This window comes from Coenobita brevimanus, chromosome 47 (assembly GCF_032717465.1).
Source record: "Coenobita brevimanus isolate Jiangsu-jjx chromosome 47, ASM3271746v2, whole genome shotgun sequence".
Lineage (NCBI taxonomy): Eukaryota > Metazoa > Arthropoda > Malacostraca > Decapoda > Coenobitidae > Coenobita > Coenobita brevimanus.
The window spans coordinates 28129834-28153034 of NC_137000.1; the positions used below are offsets into that span (position 1 = coordinate 28129834).

The 23201-nt window shown below is 46.1% G+C and overlaps 1 protein-coding gene across 1 annotated transcript in view; it reads right to left on the reverse strand.

The window, feature by feature from the left end:
• Positions 1 to 2236: 2236 nt before the first annotated feature.
• The window catches only part of LOC145399134 (uncharacterized), a 117882-nt gene continuing 96917 nt past the window's right edge, over positions 2237 to 23201 (reverse strand). Inside the window, exons 7-8 of the mRNA XM_080271873.1 lie at positions 16634 to 16860; positions 2237 to 3394 (exon numbers count right to left, since the gene is read on the reverse strand). Coding sequence (XP_080127999.1) covers positions 2762 to 3394; positions 16634 to 16860 — 860 coding nt within the window. The 3' untranslated portion in view covers positions 2237 to 2761. The remainder of the gene's footprint in view (positions 3395 to 16633; positions 16861 to 23201) is intronic.

Below are 23201 nucleotides of genomic sequence, written 5' to 3' on the forward strand. Positions count from 1 at the left end.
CATCCACTCAAACACATTCATTCGCATCTTAGCCCCAAAAAGGAGAAGGAACAGATCCTCACCGCATCACATATACATACATACATACATATATATATATATATATATATATATATAAAGTTTGAGCTTGGCCTAGTGCTTGATGCATCTTGACTTTGCTGGGACATCGAAACTTTTTTCTTTTTACATCATAGGAGTTTCATTAGTTTTTCTTATCTATGTGAATGCCTTCAAGTTTTTAGGTAATGTGTTGAGTAAGGATAGAAAGTTCGAGGTACTGTACAGCAGGAAAGAAAGGTTGCTGGTTCACTGAATGCAGTGATGAGGAATTGGGAAGTGAGTATGGAAGCAAAGAAGTCATGTTGTTACAGTATTGTGACTCCAACTATAAAGTATGGAAGTGACACCTTGAACCCTGTTGGAAGGACAAGTCAAAAGTGAGAGCAGCCGAATATGAGTAATAAGTGGGGCATGCGAAGTTACATGATGAGACAGGCAGAACCAAAGAGTAAATAAAGAGTCTGGCAAATGACGATGACTGCAACTCAATAACGACTGGAGAATATTTAAGGGAAATTAAAGACTCGAGACTAGCATTATAACATGATGGAAGTGACACCACACAGAACACTCTTAGTCACACTAGACATTAGCAAAGCTTTTGATGCCATCCCCCGCCACAACCTCACAAACAAAATACTCAACACAAAAATGCACAATAAACCAAAAAGATGGCTGGCAAACCACTTAGCAAGCAGATGTGCACACGTAACATTTGCCGTTCAGTCTTCTAACATCAGAAACTTCACAAACGGCGTCCCCTAAGGATCTGTTTTGTCCCCTACACTCTTTAACCTATACATGCACGACGTACCCACACCCCACAGCACATAGCTTCCTATGCAGATGATATAACACTTACATGTACGCACCAAAACGCAAACACAGCTGCACACATCATTCAACCTTACCTCAACACACTACACGAATGGTTCACCACAAACAGGCTCAAAATGGCCCCAGCCAAATCTACAGTGACTCTTCTCACAAACTGGACAGCAGAACACAGTCACATCCCACACCTCACCATAAACAACACCCCCCTACCCCCAAAAAAAAATCCTCGGTGTAACATACAATACATCAGTGTCATTTAAACAACACATCACAAACATTAAAAATAAAATAACACCAAGACTCAATGCTTTGAGGTCACTTGCCCATACAACATTCGGACACAACAAAGAAATCACCACCACAGTATACAAACAATACATACGTTCAGTGATGAATTATGCAAGCCCTGCCTGGGCTTTTAACCTCACCAAAACACACTACAACACTCTACAGACCATACAGAACAAGGCCCTAAAAATAATCACAGGCTGCACAGCTACTACACCCACAGACCACTTACATCAAGAAACCAATGTCCTCAAAGTCAAGGATCACTTAGACATGAGAGGCACCCAGTTTCTTGCTGCAGCCTCCACAAACCCACAACATCCACTACAGTACATGGCAGTACATCCACCCACACCAAGGAACATCAAAACAACACCCAGCACACGATACCATACACAAATACTGTCATCTCTTCCCCCCTTGCCCACCTCAGACCAGCTTCCAGAAGCATATCCACACTCAGATCACTCGCCGCTCCATTCAGTCACTTAAAGACAACACACAGCTGCATGCACGGCCTCCTGACATCCACCCTTCTGAATCCTATCTTCCTCGTGAGGACAGGGTCCACCTGGCCAGGCTCTAGATGTGGGCACCATACAGCCCTCCGAAGCTGCCAGAAGAGGCTGGATGACTCCGTCGCTGATTCCTGTCCAGGATGCAACACTGCACCCCATACTATTAAGCACATTATGGAAGACTGCATTGCACACCATCACCTACGCCAACAACGCAACATACTCTAAACTCTTTGAGAGCTCTGTGGGAAAGCCAGGTCTCTGCCATGGCCTTCCTAAGGGACTCGGGGCTGTTCGCCCAGACTGCCTAGGGAACAACAACTACTGCTACTACTACATGATGGATGAAGATTATGTTGAAGTCTAAGTGTCCTAAAACTCTTAAAATTTGCTTTTCAGTGCAATGCAACATACAATAAGGTCACTTGTCCATTCCTGTAATGAGAATGAATGCCACCAAACATTGCTTAAGTAAGATAATGAGAATCGCAGTCATACAAAGTACGAGCTCCATGAATGCAAAATAGGTCGCATAACTAAACATCTTTTAATAAAATATATATATTTATATATCTTTACCATACAGTGTAAGCTATGTGAGTCACATTCTAGTAAAAACATTCATACTGCTATACAGTCTCAGGATTTACAACAGTTCTCAGTGGCTACAAACACTATCTAACTTATGTACACATATGCTGCTTCCAAAAAACATTTTGATCCGTATACTTATCTCTTATCCTTAAATCAACCTCCTGTTCAGCCGACAAGCCAGGAGTTTAGCATTAACAATCCACACAGTGTACTGTACAGTAGCAAACTATTGTTTGTTACTCAGTTTTGTAAATAAGGCAACGAAGTGCTGATCTGGTTGTGCCAATATCTGAAAGCTTAATTAAATAATCCTTGGTGTCTTAAGAGTACAGAATATCTTCAGATAAGATTCATTTCACTGTCCGTCCACAAGGTACAAAGAAGTATCAGAGCACTGACATCTCCAGCGCTGCTTTAACTCTGAACTCCGGTGTCATTCAGGCAGGGAACGTCTGGGTTGTCACTCAAGTAGCGAGCGTGTCGTGATGGGCAGCTGCAAGGGGAGGCGGTGGTGGTTCGTACCTGACGGGGTCGCAGACTGAACCACATTTACACCTGAGAATCCACTCCACCTGGTAGTGAATCATCTCATAGTTGTCACTCTTGATGTCGTCGTAGAGAGCATCGTCTTCCACCCACAGGTTCTCGTGTTCGAACTCTGTCTCATTCTCCCAGTCGTCGTCGTCGTTGTACAAATGATCGTTGTTGGCTAGATTGTCGTCGTACGTTACGGTATTACCTAACTGTGGTGATCGTGGGTAGCTCAGCACTGCTTCCGATACTGGCTGACCTTCATCCATCATGTCGTACACACTAGGGACGTGGGTAGTCATCTGGCGCGGCAGTAAGAGTGACTGACGTGAGTGCGATTCGCGGGGTACTGCGTGGCGGGTGTGCGCGACTGCTAGGAGGTTGGTATTGGCGTGGAGGGGGCAGAGGAAGGGGATGGATATGGTGGTGGAGGAGTGGACGGAACAGCAGCGGGAGAGGCAGGCGGCACACATCTTCGGCTTGTAGCGACGCTCACTGACGCACCAGCCAACACGCAGGCGCACACTTCGCTCTGACCGCAGCGTTGCCTTGCACTGGTGGCCACGCTGTAAATACAAGCATCAGTTACTATTTTATGATAATTGACACCAGTCTGTCATCACCCTGATCCTCCCCGGTACCAGTGTAATGGCAATAGCATTTAAAGAAAAGCACATACCACAGACAATGTTTAATTTGAGGATATATTAGTACTGAGATTCATGTTGAACTTAAAAAAAAGGAAAGGCAGATTAATCGTCATCACTCTCATCGTCAACAGCATCTTGACCTCGGTTTCCACTGTAACGTGGGATGGGTGGGATCTGGAGTAGGAAAATAAAAAAAGAGGACAGAAGACTAGGGACTGTTCATTGCAGTGGGTTATACAATCATTCATTAATCATTCTTGCTTTCGAAGCCATGGCTTCATAGGCAAAACCATCCACACGTTTCCCTATTTTTTTTTTTTTAAATATGCACTTCACAAACACCTGGGGGAGAGGGTTATTCTGACAACTATCGAGTTAAATAAAAAAGGGGGGAGGATGTAACCCGCGTCATGTGCATCTCTAGCCTATATATACTTCACTAATCCACCACGATCCTTTCTCATTACTTTATCTTCCCTACCATCCATACCTGATCTTTTTGCACGTTCATTTGCGATACTCAGCCATCTTCCTGGCCTTTCACGCCACCTCCCATCTTCAAACTCACTCCTATGTCTTCCATCACCAAACACATGTCCCTATTACCATACCATCCAAGAAACCCGTACAGTTGCAGATCTCTCTCTCTCTCTCTCTCTCTCTCTCTCTCTCTCTCTCTCTCTCTCTCTCTCACACACACACACACACACACACACACACACACACAAATTATTATATTGGAAATTATTATTTGACCTATGACCTTTAAATTTTTAGTACTCATGAAACTGTTATGCAGCGTGTTCTGTGTCCCGACTTCTCGGGTCCAGCCACGGTTCAACTCTGGGTCCTTAATTCCTGACCGGGTCAGCACTATCAAGGAAAGGAAACACAAACACCACGAGTAAACAAATACACTAATATATTAATAGAGAAAAATTACACACACAACATTCTATGACCAGAGTCGAAATTACGGAATGCCTTACACTGATTTTGATCTCAGTCACTGTCCACCTAATTCAGCATCTTTGTCTCACATCTGGGTCATTTCCTCACAGTATCATAGGCAGTATTTCACCAATATAGCTAGTACATCAACAAAGCAGATTTGCAGACAACATACCCCCAGTATACCCACAGGGACAGTTAGTTCTTAAGCCTAGGTGCTCGCGTGACATAGACGGGTACTAGCTAATACATCATCTCCGCGTGACATGTACGGAGGTCCCTAGCTAACTTAGCCTCTATACACGCGTCACACAGGCCGAGAACATACCGTAGGTCACACTGGGGGAAGTGGGGGGCGGAGGGGCTTAATGAGGATAGGAGGGTTTCTCTCTGTGGAACCGGGCCGGGGGCGGGGAGGAGACGGGGGGAGGGTATAGCACTGAGATACACTGAGATATTGCTTTGTTATGTAAGTGACACGGGCTCGACTGTCACCGTCACCCGGGACTGGGGTTATACACTCCGCACGTGATTCACAGGGGCGCGATTCATCGGCAAGGGGGGGAAACACTACGAGTGGGGGAGTGGGGGGAGGGGGACGTGTGTGCCGCGTACGGGGATAGGGGGAAGGAACACAGGAGAACGGTTCATTGGTAGTTCACTGTGGGGGGGGAGGGCTCACAACACTGGGGAAGTATACGATCACGAGACCTGTTACGGTTCTGACAGAGGGGGGGGGGGACCACGGCGCTCGGGGAAGAGGAGCTATGCGGGGAGCTCCAGGTGGCGCCCAGGCGTGGGAGGTGGTCTGTTCGGGGAGCTGTGCAGGACGGTGGGGCCCGGGGAGTTGCCAGTAGTCCGGGAGGAATGGGGCGGCGTCTGGGGCGGCTTTCTCGCCATGTCGGCCCTGCAGGAGGCAGGGCTCTTGGGACTGGGACTGAAGAGGGCCAGGAGTCGCGCTATATACCGTTGGCCCTTGGTCGTCTTTGGTGTCCGGGGGAGGGCCCGGTGGAGGCCTGGGCCGAGGGTCGGCTGGGAGGAGGGTGCCGCCAGGGTGGGGCGGCCGTCAGGGAAGAACTGCGGCCACTAGAATCGTGGGAGGCCCTTCGGCCACGGCGAGCACCTGAGGAGGCACGCTGGCTCTGGGGGCTGCGGCCTCTGGTCCTGGTGGAGCCTGTTATCCCCTGGGGTGGCCCGAGCTGGAGGGACTGGATCCTGGGCCTCGGGGACGCCTCGTCTGGTCCGGACTCAGGTGAGGAGCCTGTAGGGGGAGAGACTCCAGCCTTCCAAGGAGAGAGTTGGAAAGAGTGGCACCTTGCTCTAACCCAGGGCCGTGGGTCGAGGCAGAGGTAACTCCTGCCGTCAGGCAGCCCCATCGGGCACTGCCCGTGCTCCTACATGGATCAGGGGTGCGGGGGCACTCCTGTCATAGGGCTTGGGCCTCCTGCCCTTGAGACATCGGGAGGAAGAGGTTGGATGTACTCTCACGGCTTTTGCCACAGCTCCGACGGAGCATGCCCTCCTGTCGTCGGGTCAGAGTTACCTGTCCCGGGGACGTCAGGAGGACAAGGTCGGACGAACTCTTGCGGCTTACGCCACAGCTCTGACGGAGCGTGCCCTCCTTCTGTGTGGGAAGGTCTTGTGCCTGCAACGTTCGGACGTACTCTCTTGGCTTTCACCAAGGCTTCGACGGAGCGTGCCCTCCTTCAGTCTCAGCAGGGGATTAGCAACCCTAGAGGCTCCTCCTGAGTCCTTAGTCAAATGTGGAGCTGATCCAGAGGGCTCGGCGTCCGAGGGTATGCTTGGGAGCTTGCCACTGCAAGTCCCACCCCGATTCTGGCGAGCAGTCCCTCCGCTGGAGAGTAGTGTACTTTCCCTGTACACTGCCGGGTGGTCTGGCTGCGCGGAAGAGGGGCCCCGAGTCACGAGGGAGATATATCGTTGTTGCCGGGACGTTGAGCCAGGTAAATCAAACCCTCTGTCGTCTCCTAGTGGGGTGGGTATCACCCCCTTACGCTCTCCTGCTGGAGTGGTGGTGTTGGGTTCACCCCGCCGCGCGTGTATTTCAGAAACCAAGTAAAATTTCGTACTGTTTGATTAGTGTGTATGTATGTGTGTGTGTGTTTACGAAAAAATTATATATTCTCCAAACTAAAGTGCATAAACCTACATAGAAATTATAATCGAAGGAATTGACCACATTTATAGTCATACTGTATGTTTATCCACAAGATCTTAGAGTAGTAGTAGTAGTAGTTGTTCCCTAGGCAGTCTGGGCGAACAGCCTCGAGTCCCTTAGGAAGGCCATGGCCGAGACCTGGCTTTCCCACAGAGCTCTCAAAGAGTTTACAGTATGTTGCGTTGTTGGCGTAGGTGATGGTGTGCAATGCAGTCTTCCATAATGTGCTTAATAGTATGGGGTGCTGTGTTGCATCCTGGACAGGCATCAGCGACGGAGTCATCCAGCCTCTTTTGGTAGCTTAAAAGGGCTGGATGGTGCCCACATCTCAGGCTGGCCAGGTGGACCCTGTCCTCACGAGGGAGATAGGATTCAGAAGGGTGGATGTCAGGAGGCCGTGCATGCAGCTGTGTGTTGTCTTTAAGTGACTGAATGGAGCGGCGAGTGATCTGAGTGTGGATATGCTTCTGGAAGCTGGTCTGAGGTGGGCAAGCGAAGAGAGATGACAGTATTTGTGTATGGTATCGTGTGCTGGGTGTTGTTTTGATGTTCCTTGGTGTGGGTGGAAGTGCTGCCATGTACTATAGTGGATGTTGTGGGTTTGTGGAGGCTGCAGCAAGAAACTGGGTGCCTCTCATGTCTAGGTGATCCTTGACTTTGAGGACTTTGGTTTCTTGATGTAGGTGGTCTGTGGGTGTAGTAGCTGTGCAGCCCGTGATTATTTTTAAGGCCTTGTTCTGTATGGTCTGTAGAGTGTTGTAGTGTGTTTTGGTGAGGTTAGAAGCCCAGGCAGGGCTTGCATAATTCATCACGGAACGTATGTATTGTTTGTATACTGTGGTGGTGGTTTCTTTGTTGTGTCCGAATGTTGTATGGGCAAGTGACCTCAAAGCATTGAGTCTTGGTGTTATTTTATTTTTAATGTTTGTGATGTGTTGTTTAAATGACATTGATGTATTGTATGTTACACCAAGGATTTTGGGTGCGTGTGTATGTGTGGTAGGGGAGTGTTGTTTATGGTGAGGTGTGGGATGTGACTGTGTTCTGCTGTCCAGTTTGTGAGAAGGGTCACTGTAGATTTGGCTGGGGCTATTTTGAGCCTGTTTGTGGTGAACCATCCGTGTAGTGTGTTGAGGTAAGGTTGAATGATGTGTGCAGCTGTGTTAGCGTTTTGGTGCGTACATGTAAGTGTTATATCAACTGCATAGGAAGCTATGTGTATCTGTGGTGTGTGGGGTGTGGGTATGTCGTGCATGTATAGGTTAAGGAGTGTAGGGGACAAAACAGATTCTTGGGGGACGCCGTTTGTGAAGTTTCTGATGTTAGAAGACTGACCGGCAAATATTACGTGTGCACATCTGCCTGCTAAGTAGTTTGCCAGCCATCTTTTTTGTGTTATTGTGCATGTTTGTGAGGTTGTGGCGGGGGATGGCATCAAAAGCTTTGCTAATGTCTAGTGTGATTAGGAGTGTTCTGTGTGGTGGCCTAGCTGAATTCATGCCATCGAAAACTCTCTGTGTAAGGTCTGTAAGAAGGGTGTTTGTGGAGTGTAGTGGCCTAAAGCCATGTTGTGACTGGGCTAGGGGAATGTGAGGTGTGACTAGTTGTAGTACCAGTCGTTCAGTGACTTTGGAAGGGGTGCAGAGGAGTGTGATGGGGCGGTGTGAGGAGGGTACCGTGGGGTCTTTGTTGGGTTCAGGGATAATGATGATAATGCCATGCTTCCAGATGTTGGGTATTATGTTGTGTGAGTAGCTGTAGTTTGATATGTTGGTGAGTGCTTGTATGCCTTGTGGTCCAAGGTGTTTAAGGTGAATGTTGCTTATGTTGTCTGGTCCACAGGCAGATGAGTGCTTGAGGTTGTTAATGATGTGCTTCGTCTGGTTGTAAGTGAATTGTTGCGTAGTCTGGGTCTGTGGGGAACTGTCTCTTACGTCGGATAATACGTCGGTCTTCGGGATGGGGGTTATGGCTGACTTGTGAAGAGTGATTGATGAGAATGTTTGCTTGTTGTTTGTTTGAGGGTATGGTGTCTGTTGTTGTGATGGCAGCGTGTGATTGTGTGGTGTTGCTGTTGGAAAGTGTGATGCTGTTTAGTGTTTTGTAGAGTTTGCTGATGTTTCAATTGGCTGTATAGTCAACCAGTCAAGCAAGCAAACTAACAGACGAAGGAAAACTGAGAACTCTATATTAATTGTGGGAGCTGGGTGACGGAGTTGGTGTGGGGTGGGAGGGAGTGGGACGTATATGGGCGACAAGAGTTCTCCTAATTTCCCTTCTTCTGCTTTTTACGTTTCTCTACTGACTAATATGCTTGTGCTAAGAGAGGTTTCGTATAATTCTGTACCCACAGGTGATTCTTATCTGGTATGTCAAGGAGGAAAGTGACAGACATGCCCAAAGTATGAAGCAGATGCAATGAACAGTACGCCAACTTTTGCCCCTCTCTGTTCAATGCAAAGGTGGAATGTAGCGCTTTGTTACCGAGTCTCCAAGGCAAAATTAAGGTCCCAGGCCAGTACTCGAGTGGAGTAACTTTTATATTTATTTTCAACACCAACATAGCCACCCCCATCCCTCGAGCATGGTGACGTCTTTGCTTTGCTGTATTTCTTGCTCTCTCCGGGCGATTTCTTTCAACTTAAGATGTAATTTATACTTGAGGTTTTAGATATAGTCTTCACTAATCCCTCCACTGCTTGTGCACCTTCCTATGCTCGATAAGTAAAATGACTGAGGGCAGGAAGACTAAGGAAAATAAAGACATCACCAAACCAAATGAATTAATCCTAGCAGACAGGGGAGCAAGAAAACTAACCATGGATTCCCCGCGTACAGTAAAAAGTGACTAAAATAGGCTGGAGCGTGGGTCTGGAAGCTTGGCCATTTTGCACTGGTATGACCACATGGGGATGCAATAACCTCACCCCCACCACTTAACCAATTGGCTCCCAGATTTGCTGTGCGAGGGATTTTGCTGGAAGGGTGCTGGGCGTACCGCCCTCCACCTGTCGGCTCATAGTCGCGAAGCTTACAGGTCCCTACCCCGGGGTTCCCTTTTTTATTAAATTTTGAAAATGCCCAGTTCCGTCCTATATTGAGGACACTGGGTGCGGATGGGTTAAGCTACAAAAGTAGGCTAGCCCGCAGTTTTTCAGTCACGACATTCTCTGAAGCACCAAACTAACATGGAACTTGCCTGGTTTGTCTGTGAAATGCGCACTCCCGCTGCCAGACCCCCCACCCCGCTACGGAGCCACAGCACCACCCCCACCCCAGGAGGACACCACAGTGGGCCAGGCGAGTGCGATGCCGGCTCAGCGCGAGACGGGCTTAGGTGCGCCCCGACCTTGTGTCCTTCTTCCCCTCAACCTGCCCAACCACGACGTTGCAGGGATGCGAGACTACTTCTCAGCCGGACCAGCCCTCGTCGGGATTGGGGTGGGACTGCTCCTGAATCAGTCCCAGGCAGCACCACGGTAACGGCCGCAGGACGTACCGGGGAGGGAACGGCCACTGTACATTCTTCAGCTGTTTCTCCCTTCAGCACCGTGACAACGCCCATTGTACGCATCGGGGAAGGAACGGCCACTGTACGTCCTGCTGCAGCCACATCTGAAGCCCGCCTCGGTGTGACAGCCACTGTACACACACTGACAGGCAAAGGCAGGAGAAGTGGAACTGCGAAGACGGCCACTGTAGCGTTGGGGAGGGAACGCCCACTGTACGTCCCTCATCCACCTCCTCCTCTTCCTACGGGCGTAGCATCGCAGTAACGGCCACAGAACATCCCGGGGAGGGAACGGCAACTGTACGTCCCTCATCCACTTCCTCCTCTTCCTATGGGAGTAGCACCGCAGTAACGGCCACAGAACATCCTGGGGAGGGAACAGCCACTGTACGTCCCTCAGCTACTTCCCGTCGGGCAGGCAGTCCCGCGGCGACGGCCACTTTATGCACCGGGAAGGGAACGGCCACTGTACGTCCCTCATCTGCCTCTTCCTCCTTTGGGAGCAGCACCGCGGCGACGGCCACTGTACGTGCTGGGGAAGGAACGGCCACTGTACATCCTTCTGCTGCTGGCCCAAGGGCCTGTGGAACCGCGACAACAGCCACTGTGCACGTCGGGGAAGGGACGGCCACTGTACGCCCTCCATCCACAGTCCCGAGGGTTCTCCCGGAGGAGAAGGTCCCTTGCGCGGCCCACTCTCCACCCTGCTGCCGCGTTGGATGCCCCTCTGTTTCTCCCTCCAGTTGTGGTTCCCCGGAGGTGCTGCCGTTCCATGAGTGGTGGCGAGGCCCTGTCGCTGAAGGCGGGATCCATGCCCTCCAGCCTGCCCCTGGACAACGCTGGGTCCTGATGGACACCCCACGGGCGAGGTGCTGCAGTCAACCCCTGACGACACCCCAACCTAGAGGTGACTGCAGTCCCAGGCCTCCCAGAGCCAGTCCTCGGACCCCAGGATGGGAGCGCCCTGGCCTCACTCACCGTTTGCCCCTCCGCCCGGAGTAAGAAGCGGCAGGCCCGACTCCTGACACTGTTTGGCCCCAGCCCCGAGGGCCCCTCACCAGGTCGAGGCCCTGACAAGAGAGGGCTTCCCTGCACCCCGGACCAGAAACGCGCCCCGTAGCACTCCCGTGCCTGCTGCAGGAGAGCTCACCTGTAGGGCTCCCTCTGACTCCCGTGCACCACCTTGACAAAGCCCAGACATCGGCAGCCGCAGTGACGACACAGTAAGATCCCAGTGTCGTGTTAGAGGCTTAGCAGTGACAGTGCCCGTGTATTCTAAAGACTGAGACAAGAACACCACCAGTAAAGTGTCTCTAACCTAACGTACTCAGTGGGCTGTGTCAGTGCCTAAGTTCCCAGGACTAGAGCAATATACAAGTGTATGGCGATATCTAAGTGCAACAGACCAGTGTACTATACAAAGTCTGAGGAGACAGACTGTACGAACAGTGTCACCATACCTATGTAATATTCTCTTGTACAATAACTCAGGTACAATCAGTGTCTGTGTGACGTGATGTATTATTGTTAACCAGCCTGTCACTATACCCGTTCCACATCTAGTGCACCACTGTATGTATATTGTAAGGGAAATTGGATTAAGGCAATATATGTGTTACGGTGCCTTGCCGAGTTTTTATCCCCTGTTCCTTTGTAAGTTCTATTTCTGGTCTAGTAAGAGGACCCCGTTCAGTCGCTGGTGTCTTTAGGACGAGAAGTCGACCAAAAAACATCCAGCATAACAGTCTGTAACATATCTGAATGCGTTTTATAATGTGGGATGCAGGCTATTGAAGTTTAATAACCACAGGCATCCTATAAATGACCGTAAAAAAAATATATATGTATTTATGGAAGCTACCGGACGGTTTTTAAGAATACGACCAGAACTAACAAATACGCAGGAGGGAAGGGACTAAGCATGGGCCTTCCCGTATATTCCTTTTTTCATTTGTGAGTATTCTCCCGTTTTCATTGTTCTGAGCTACCAGCATTTTTCAGCAGTATTATGAAAGCAAATCCGGTTAGATGCAGCTGCTTTCGATGTTCACCCTCCTCTGCATTCACAGTGCAAGAAAGCTACCGTAACCATTTTCCGTCATGCGGGTAAACAGAACACAGAGCTTCGTGTTTTTGTGCTTCTGTCTTTTATGTAGTTGTTTAAAGCAATGGCGAATAAATGTGAATACCCACCTAAGTATTAACGTTCAAAATTCTTGACTATCTGTGACTCACCACAATTACCTGACAGCTACAGCGATATTCATCACACAATCTTCCATCCCTCACCCAGAACCACCAACCACCTCTCATCCTCAGTATCACTACCACTGCCGTCAACTGTCGATACAACTACCAAGCATTACGGCCACCTACATGGATGACCACTCATTACTTTTGTTACCCAGCACGACCATCGCTACTTGTCACCACCATTTGCTCTCACCACCACTACCACATACTGCCATCACCTCTCTCCACCACTTTCACACACCATCACTACCATACGTCACTACAAAGAGCTTAGCTTCTTTAATTCCCTAGTGTTTGGCAGTGCACAGAGCCAGTCTTCAGAGGGAATGTTACAGAAAGACCTGAAGCTGATTCCTGTGTTCCTCTGTTTCCCATTTTGTCCACTACCACCAGTTACAAAACCCAACTACTGACCTACACTACTGCCAACACCAGTCAGCCAGCACCACAGACACCACCATAACTACCACCAACACCATAAACACTAGCGCAGTCACCACCACCACAGCGACCACCTCCATCATCACCAACATCAACACAAACACATCCACCACACCTACAACAACAATACAGCCGCCACCACCACCACCATAGTCACCACCACCAGTACCACAACTAGCCACCATCATTATCACCACCACTACCACCAGCACCACAGCCACCATGGCCACTGCCACCTATAGCACCATTACAACTACCATCACCACCAACATAGCCACGAATACCACAACCTCCCACCAGCACAACCACCAAAGCACCCAGCAGCACCACTACCCAGTAAGCCTTCCACCACTCAGCCCAGCCAGTGTCACTTCACGTCAATAACATCAATCTACCTCGACCACCCACCTTACGAGTAATTCTCTCTCTCTCTTTCTCTCTCTCTCACACACACACACACACACACACACACACACACACACGTAACCTGGTTATTCGCACGCTAGATCAGCGATATGCAAAGAATACTTAGGTACGGTTCGTATAACAGATTCGCTTGGGACACAGAGAACTATATTTATATAACAAGTAATGTTGTAATGGCTGTGGAGAAAAGTGACTGATATATAAGAAGCATAATCCAAAGCAAACCTAGATGTGTTCTTTGAGAGTTAGGTAGTAGATCAAGACAAAAATACTGGTAATGACAATGATTACAACGCCTGGTAAGAAAAATGTGACTGAAAAACACAGAATCGTTGGGAAAGAAAAACAGGAAGGGACTTGGTATGAGAACTAACTGAGGAGGCATCACATTGATTTTGCATGTTTTACTATATGAAAATTATCCAGGATATTTATAAACCAAATCTTAGGAAATGCGAGGTGATGAGTAATCAGGAGTTGGGAGATTCTCCGCCGAGGAAAGGGGACGGGGAGGAAGAGAGACAGGAGGGATCGAAAAGAGAGCAGATAGAATAAGAGGAGGAAAAAATGAGAGAGAGAGAGAGAGAGAGAGAGAGAGAGAGAGAGAGAGAGAGAGAGAGAGAGAGAGACGTACAAAAAAGGAAACATGAATAATTAAATATATGAGAGAGAAAAGTTAGTGACAGTAGGAGAATGGTACGAAAAACAAAGTAGCCTCGACCACTTTTCTCCGTGAGCCGTCTTTCGCTGCTGAGTTCCCAGGAGGGGCGAGGCGTCAGCGATAATGAATGATTGACTGGTGTCTGCCACGTCCCTAATAAGATTCAAGTCTCTACCCACACTTTCTTTGGTCTCATTTAGGGAACTCACTTATCACGTCTCTCACTAATCATGTATCGAGTATCTTCCCCGTGTCAAATTTCATTCGCCTTTTTTACCTAGTTATACCTGTCATTCCTTACCTACGTACCTCATTAATTTATCAGATTTTTTTTTGGGGGGTCTCCCAATACGGCACTTTATTCTAAGATACTCGTACATATCGTTCATTCCCTTGGAAACTGTTACATATGCTAATCCAATCTATTATTTTACACAAAGCCAGTCCCCTGAATTCTACGTTGTTCACAGTTTTTGAGTGTCATCTTAACTAAAGCAATTCTGTGTTCCATACATATTTATAAACCGCCTTTTATACTCGTATTTTTAACCACGTATGGCAGTGCTTAAAATTGTAACATAATTTATTCAATTTCGTATTTTGTGCTACTGATTGTTTGATTTTGATATTTGTTCCTTGGTGATATACTGAAGCACACACACACACACACACACACACACACACACACACACACTTTATATATATGGGTATAAAAATACATACATACATGCATATACAGTATACTGTACATACGTACATGCATATATATACATACTGTACATAAGAACATACACTGAAAGACAGTAAAGTTTACGTCCACCCACAAGTACACAGACGCACATTCTTTAACACACACACACACACACACACACACACACACACACTAGTTCGATATCTCCCCCCTCCTGCAACACGTTCGAGCACTCCTGCCGTCACTCTTCATCCCGGCTCTTTTTGATGGCTGCTCTCCGCTCTCCGAAAATGTTTTGTGTCTTTGTTCACTCCCATATTAACCATTTCTGTCACTTCTGCTCGGGCTCCCTGCAGTGGTCGTGGGACAGGCAGCGCTCTAGGGAAACTCTATACCAGTCGGCAGTGGATGCTGGATAAGGCGAGTGTGTGCTGTGTTGGACTGGTTTTGATGTGATCTGTTTTAGTGTGATTGATTTAGACTTTAGTGTGATTAGTGACTGGTTTAGTGTGATTGGTTTTAATGACAGAACGATCAGTGATAGTAGTTAACTGTTATGGACTCTTGTTCATTCTGTAAATTCGTTAGGATCCTTTATATATATATGACTCACGCACTTCCTGTCATGGCAACCCTACCACTTCACACACACACACACACACACACACACACACACACACACTACGGCTTCAATAACAATCACTCAGTTTCACTCCATTTGCTGAGTTCTGTTCGCGCCGCCCTGTCAAGCAACCTTAATGGAAAGCGATGTCTCTTAAAATTCACATCTCTTCGCCAGTTAGATCTAGGCCGGAGTAACATCCTTCAGTCTCACGGCATTTTCCATTGACGATTGTGGTGACGAACAAAGTCTTAGGTCAAAACAAATCTTAATATTTACCCGATATTGATTTTTTAGTAACATATAAGACAACAGCGACAAATAAACGTCGTAGATTAAAAAAGATAAATAAATAAATACTGGTAGGATATTATCGCAGTTTCGGACAGTCACACCCTTCACTTAGGCTGGTCAGGTTAAGTTAGTTTAGGTTATCTGTTAGGGTAGTTAGGTTTGACCGGTTAGGTTAGTTTGATTATGTTAACTTACTTGGGCAAGGTTAGATTAGGTTAGAAATAAAATCAGAATAACCTTGACTGTCCAAAAATGCAAATTTACCAAAAACAGTCTTTCTGTTTACCGGTTCTTGAATTCACAATACCATAAATTGTTGTGAAGGAAGAAAATATACCAATAAAATTGTGTTTATTATGATGATTTAAGTTTTGGTTCGATATGAAGAGTGTGCATGTTGGGTCGAAACTTTTGTATCATCATAATACCAGTAAATACGAACTCAGCTTGTGCGTAAAGTTTCAGCCTCATAGGTTAACGAAATAGTGTGGAGAGAGCAAATATAAAAAATGATGAAACAAAATAATACTCAAACTGGACGGAGTCAGCGAAGTTTTTTTTTTTTTTTTCCGTCAATCAGCCTCGCGTGCGCCATACATACCAGGGATTTAATAAAGCACTCACTAACAGCGCAATTACGGATTCCCAGAGCGATGGTGTAAACAAGCAATAAACAAGCCTCATTAATCTCATCCTTCCCGTGTGCCATATTTCTTTGTAGCCGCGAAGTCCATCAGTGTCATTTATTTTTATCTCACTTTATTGTTAACTGGAAAATAAATAATGAGGTTTTTAAATAGGTCTGATGCGGTCTTTCTGTCGAGTTCTCATAAAATTCGATATGATGTGATTTATTGCTGCTGCACCACACACGGCCAGATGAGAATGTGTGTGTGTGTGTGTGTGTGTGTGTGTGTGTGTGTGTGTGTGTGTGTGTGTGTGTGTGTGTGTGTGTGTGTGTGTGTGTTTAATAGTGACACCTCATAAAGCCAGGCGAGATGTGTGTGTGTGTGTGTGTGTGTGTGTGTGTGTGTGTGTGTGTGTGTGTGTGTGTGTGTGTTTCAGCATCAGTTCATAACAATCACCGAACGCCAACAGAATACCATTTTAGCGGTCCAACTCTTACCCTGATGTGGTGTTTCCTCTGTCCCTGGCGAGTGCGTGGCGGGGTGACCATGTTGAGTGCGTCGTGTCGGCAGGGACGCAGCTGGCACAGGCGGGTCTGGTTGACGGGGTGGCAGTGGGCGTTGTCGGTGGACCAGCGGACCGACACGCCCCCTCCACAGGTCTGTACCGAACACTGAGACCACCGACCCGACGAACGCTCACACGCTGGTGGTCCTACGGTCTTGTCTGGGGAGAGTATAGAGTGTTAGGTGAGGCAGAGGGATGATGATGATGATGATGATGATGATGATGATGATGATGGTATGTATGTCTTAGCTGAGGCTGGGGAGAGTATGGGTGGCTTAGGTGAGGCAGAGGGAGGAGGAGGAGGAAGATATGTGTGGATTAGCAGAGGTATGAGAACATGGGTGGTTTAGCTGAGACAGGGAAGGACTGGATGGCGTAGCTAACGAAAGAATATACGTGGTTTAGCTGAGGCAGGATATGAGTGGCTTAGCTGAGGTATGGTGTGAGTGGCTTGGCTGGGGCAGGGATTGGGTGGCTTAGATGAGACAAGGGGGGGTATGGGTGGCATAGCTGAGCAGGGGAAGAGTATGGTTGGCTTAGTTGAGTCAGGAGAGGGCATGGGTGGTTTAATTGAGGCAGGGGAAGGTATGGGTGACTTAGTGTGGAAGGGGAGAATATGAGTGGCTTAGCTGAGGCAGGGGATAGTATGGGAGGCTGAGCTGAGGCAAGGACAGGTATGAGTGGCTTAGGTGAGGTAGAGAGGGCATGAATGGCTTAGCTGAGGCAGCTGAGGACTTGCCATAATCTGGTATATTAAATCCCCATGTATCAGTGAAAAGTAGGGCTATAATGATGATGAATTCAGAAATCGGCATATTGTTAATTGGCTTCCTGACCTGACGTTATTTCTCGTTAGTTCAAGTTTTTAATATGAACACCACTCTCACTTGGTAAGTCGAAACTTCAGTTATACTGATGTATTAATAGATACTTAGTTTTTATTCTGTCCACTTAAATATTAGATTATTTTTTTAAAATTTTCATTGGTACTATCCTCCGACGATTTCATTCAGCTTAAGGGACTACGAAGTGGAGGGGTTAGCTATAGCCTTCATTAACCTCGTAACTACAATGGTGCTTTTCTAAGCTAAATAAAATCGTCTGGTGACAACTAGAATGATATATCTATTACGTCCTCGGACTGAAGGGGTTAGCAAATTATTCATAGAAAGGTGGAATGTTCGCAGAACTAGTAATTCAGCTGCATCCAGATGAACGCTTCACCTTTAGAGTGTAATTACATGTTATGTTTTGTAATTAACTGCCACACTACAATGACATCTTTTTCAGAGTAATTAGACGACCACCAGATCATTCAGTTCAGCTTAGGAAAGACCTCTGCTAGCGACGGGGTTAGTGAAGGCTGTATCTAACCCTCCTAGCGAAAAGTCTCAGCTGACTAAAGGTGACTGTAATTAGCAAGAATGAAATGAAGAAGGCGTCATCTGATTGAAGGCCTTAAGTTCATTTGTTTTTCCTTACAGTATGATGAAAAAAAAAAAAAAAAAAGAGAGAGACTAATCACAAGTTGAGGTGAAAACTTATGTAAAACTATCAGAGCTGACAGTTGTAAGCATTACATGATGTGAAGATAAACTCTCTACGTGCCGACATCAATGCATGTAAAAAATACCTCAACACAATACAGACTCCGCTACCTTCTGTATTGTGACTTCTGTGCTATAGTTCTGAGTTAAACTGTAGTACTGTTTACCATATGTGCAGTTAGGGAAAAAGTAAGAGCAACAACACCTAGACAGTAAACACAAATCCTACCAATAATCACTACATACTTCAGTGTTGTACAGTCGTTGCAAAAGTACTTTACTGTGTTCTTCGGTACACCACATGCATGCACTAAATGCAAAAATTTTTCCATAATAATCCTAGTGCGTTGATCCAGAATATCGGTGAAAATGATAATGTGAAGTTTATAAATTGGCTACTGGGTTGCTGAGTGTTTGATCACTAGGTGTCCTCTTGTCTTATTGTTCTTCAAGATCCATAGTATTGTTGAGTTACTTGGATTTCTGTTGCCGAAGAAAAAGGTTCCAGTTCCGTGATACTCGGTGTCGGTAATATTCCACCGATGACTCATGACTCCACAGTGAGGCGAATTATCCGAACGTTTCCCTTGTCGTCAGAATGTGGTCAGGGTGGTCATGGCCGTGGGTTGTCCTTGAGGTGCTGCTTCCTGGTTGTCAAGCTGTCATCACAATACTTGGTGTTGCTGTGGTAGTTGATGAGTCTTGGGCAAAGAGACCTTCAAGAACGCTGCAAAACATCTCAGATGACCTCATATTAGTACCATCCAGATTAGAATAGACCAAATATTATGCTATATATATATATATATATATATATATATATATATATATATATATATATATATATATATATATATATATATACTGGTATATATATTTGTGTGTGTGTGTGTGTGTTTTATACCTCCACGAACTGAACCCGTCCCATTAGGCCAGGCCTGTCACCTGATGAACCCGGGTTCAATTACGGGGAGATATAAGTAATTTTGCATGAACGGTATTGTGCGTTATCTGAAAATAATACATAACGATGAACATAATCCATACGACCACGCAGCAGCATTCACTTAATACGTCTTCTCTACGGGCAGTCTGTCAGGGGGAAGATAATTAATGAGCGGCGAAGGGGAAATCCCGAGGAGTATCCTGTGTCCTCTGCCCCACTTTAGCTCAGATAACCAATGTACCCCTTATTGCCTTGTCTTCCTGGGTGAAATTAGTGGAGGAAAGGTTCGGATTACCGCACGAGACCGGCTTAACTTTCACTGTTGGGTTTGCTAGCTACTGATACCGCTATATTGCACAAGTTTATTTCTTTAATGATAAGGTTTTCAGCGCAAACTGTGGATATTGAGCCTTACACGCTACAGTATAGACGGCATCAGAGCTCCGAACTGGCTGTCGCAATACATAAGGCACTTTGTATCTACGGGATGGACCGACTCCCCCGGCACTGGCACCACAAAGGGACACAGAGAACAGACACATGGTGGCAGGGAAGTAACCGTTTGTGAGAGACGTTCTAAGATAAGCAGTATTTATCTTTGTAAGATCTGTAGCGATATTATGTTTGATCTGCGACATCTGGTGGCTGAATGGAGAAACACCAGGAGGCGTAACTCCTCCAACAAGATACCGGTATATATTGTCTTTATTTTTGCTATTTTCAGACAGTTGCATTCAAGTTAGGAGTAACTTTTTGAACTGCAAGAGTAATCCCATAACTCCTAGACATCATTCCGAAGTTGTGTAAAATTATCTGGAAAAAACAAGGATAAGTTGGAATAGTACAGCGTAAGATTAATTACAGCCAATCGCCGTCCCCATCTTCAGTCCCATCCACCAATCTCCACCACGACCAGTACACGTTATCAGTCTCCATTTCCAACCCCCCTGTGCCAGTCCCTTCACCGAATACCTATCGACAATCCCCACCACCAATATCGCCCCCCCTGCATCATCCAAATTCAATCCCCATTATATCCTCCCTCCCTCTCCCCTTTCTGAGCTTTCTCCTCACCCTTCTCCCTCTTCCTTCACCCCCTCTCCTCCCTCTCTCTCCCACTCACTCCCCAACCCATGATCTGCTCTGGAGTCCCTAAAACTCGTCTTCATCCTCGGATTCTCCCTGCTTTTACCAAATTGAACTTTCCAGGGACCATGACGAAGGGTGGCAACGTTCTATCAGCAAAATATACATCGCTGCAGTAGTTCGTATCTGTGTAAAATACTTCTTTTGTAATATCTGGATGCCGTGTGACACGAACGCTTGCTTTCGTAGGATGTGGTCGCATTTAGCGTTTTAAAACTTTTCTAATCTGCGTATCTGATGATTGTTACTATCGGTGACTGAAAGCGTATCCGGTTACGCACAACAAACTCATATACATACAGAATATACTGTATGTTATTTGTAACTGTGTGTACCTTTATATCCCTATCATCCTCAACTTTTCTTTCATCCTGGCTTTGACCTGCAGGCTTCAAAGGCAGTGAGTCTAAGTTTCTCGAGCGTTAACGGTTAGGAATTTTGCTCTTTTATGTTTTCCTTGTGAACAATAATACTCGTGGGCTCAGCATTTCGTATTTGATGATGCATTTTGCCAGCATCATTATATTTGACTCAATTCGTCAATCGCTTTTTCGTCAGTAATATTTCCACTTTCTTTTCGATATTATTTGAGTGTTCGTCGCCGGGTTATCACAAAGAAAAAAAAAATCAGTGTTTAATATTAGCGTTGTGATAGGGACTGTGGCTGGGGTGGCCATAGTGACTTCGAAATCTCAAAGGCTTTCCAGGATGAGTGTAGTTTCGCTTTCATTCTCGCTGTTTCTCGATGAATCTTTCTGTAATGTGCGTTATTGCTGATTTCATAAGCTTGATCCGAAATACCTCAGTGTCGGGCATCAGTAACCGAAAATGGCCGGATTATCAGTGACCGATATTACCACAGTGTCAAGCCATCGATCACCACAAAATCTGCAGTGTGAGAAAATATTGCTGTATACTGCAGTTTCGTGTCGCCACAGAAGACTAAACTGCCTAACTTTGGAGGATCTGATTCGTGTCGTAGGCAGAGTTGTAAGACGTTCTTGTTTATCTTAATGCCTTCAGTCTTTACTCTTATGCTCTCTCTCTCTCTCTCTCTTATGTTTAGCTGTGTACTATTATTCTAGACTTGTACCGTACTTAATTATAATTTTTTCTATTAGTCTCTTAGACATAATAGAGCATTATCAAAATTTATATCCACTGTCGGAGCTGTACTGGTCTCTACCATTGCACTACATTTCGCCATATCTGCACTGTAACTCTTGCTCTGTTTCATTCTGTCAACGCTTGTCGTATACTGACGCTCTAAATTCTTGCTGTTATGATTTTTTTTTTTCCCGACCGTTTTGCTTAACTTCACCCTCCGTATATACAGTATTGCACTAAATCTGAAGCCTCCTCTGTATTCCACTAGGACTGAGCTGAAATATGCTCTGGTACACTTGACCTGTGTTCATTCTCAGCGTTGGACTTTACGTAAGCTCCCTCTCATTTCTGTAAAACTCTCGATTCTCGAACCTTGACTTCATCTCGTGTTGTTAAGTGGAGGGATATCTGTGGTGTTGATAATTTAGTCTGGCTTTGAACAACAAAGAATAATTTATTGAGAGGAGTAGACATTTTCAGTTTTTATTGTACTCAAATGCAGGACCTCAGAAAAAAAATGATGTTTTTCTTTTTTCTTTTCAAATGAGCCGCACATTTATTATCCAGTCACTTTCAGTATTAAAATGTAAAATTAATATCTAACAGGCGTCTAAATCCTGCTTTACATTTGCCTAAATTAGTTCGAACTAAATAATAATGTTGCCTAACAGTCCCTGGATTACTGTGATCTGAACTAATTACATGGCCTCCTAGGAAGCGTTTGATGCTGTTACTTAATATCTGAATGGACTTAGCAGAGCAATATGTGTTTCAAGTGTCTCTTCAGAATAATTAGTTCTATATTATTATATCAGGGTGGAAAAAAAATGAAACTAAGATATTTATTATATTAGTCATATTTATTGCAATGTGAAGGTCATGTGATGTTCGAGTTTGATAAATGATGGCTCTAAAGACTGTAAATCACTTACCTGCAGCACCCTTGTATTTTTGGTATGCGGGGTGCGAGTGATTCGGGTTAATTTTACTTGTCATTGTTAATCAGTTATGTTGGATATTAAACTGTATCCAATTTAGGCCCAGTTCTTTTCAGCAGACGTAGCTGTATGTTGTTCATATTCGCGGGAAATACGAGTTTGTTGTATATATACCATAATAGATAATGGTATCTTAACGTGCTAGCTACTGCAGTAGTGTGCTGGGAATAGTAGTAATTGCAACCCGAAGCTCATTTGGACGTGAACCCCCGGTGGACTTCAGGCCAAATTTACGTATCCCCTGGAGTCCACCATCCTCACTTTAGAGGATAAGGAGGGAAGTGAGGGGTGTTTTTATACCCAGGCAGCTGAGCTACCCAGTTCTATCGGTGCGACCACATGAAGGCGTAACACTCCAGCACCCGTGCCTAGAGTAACCCCACTATACATGAAAGTTTGTCTCGCTGCCCAGCCTCCCTTCGCTGCTGAGGTGTGAACGATAGCTGATTGCTGAGGCTACACCGCTGGGAGGGATACTGGCAACTTTCTACTGCTGCTACGCCTAACTTCGGTCCCTAGTGAAAGTGAAGGAAAACCGACATTTAAATTTTCTTTTTGTAACTCTGCTGTCATATCTGCACACCACATGGGATTTTCAGTGCTGTTGTTCTCGTCTGTGACTCCTGACAGGTTGTGGGCTTTTTAAGAATCTCTGACTTTGGGGGAATTCTTGGATACCGTTTTAGTTTAACAATGCTTTTCGCCTGTAATGCTGTGTTAATGGAATGTCATCTGTAGTGCTGTTGTGAATCCCGC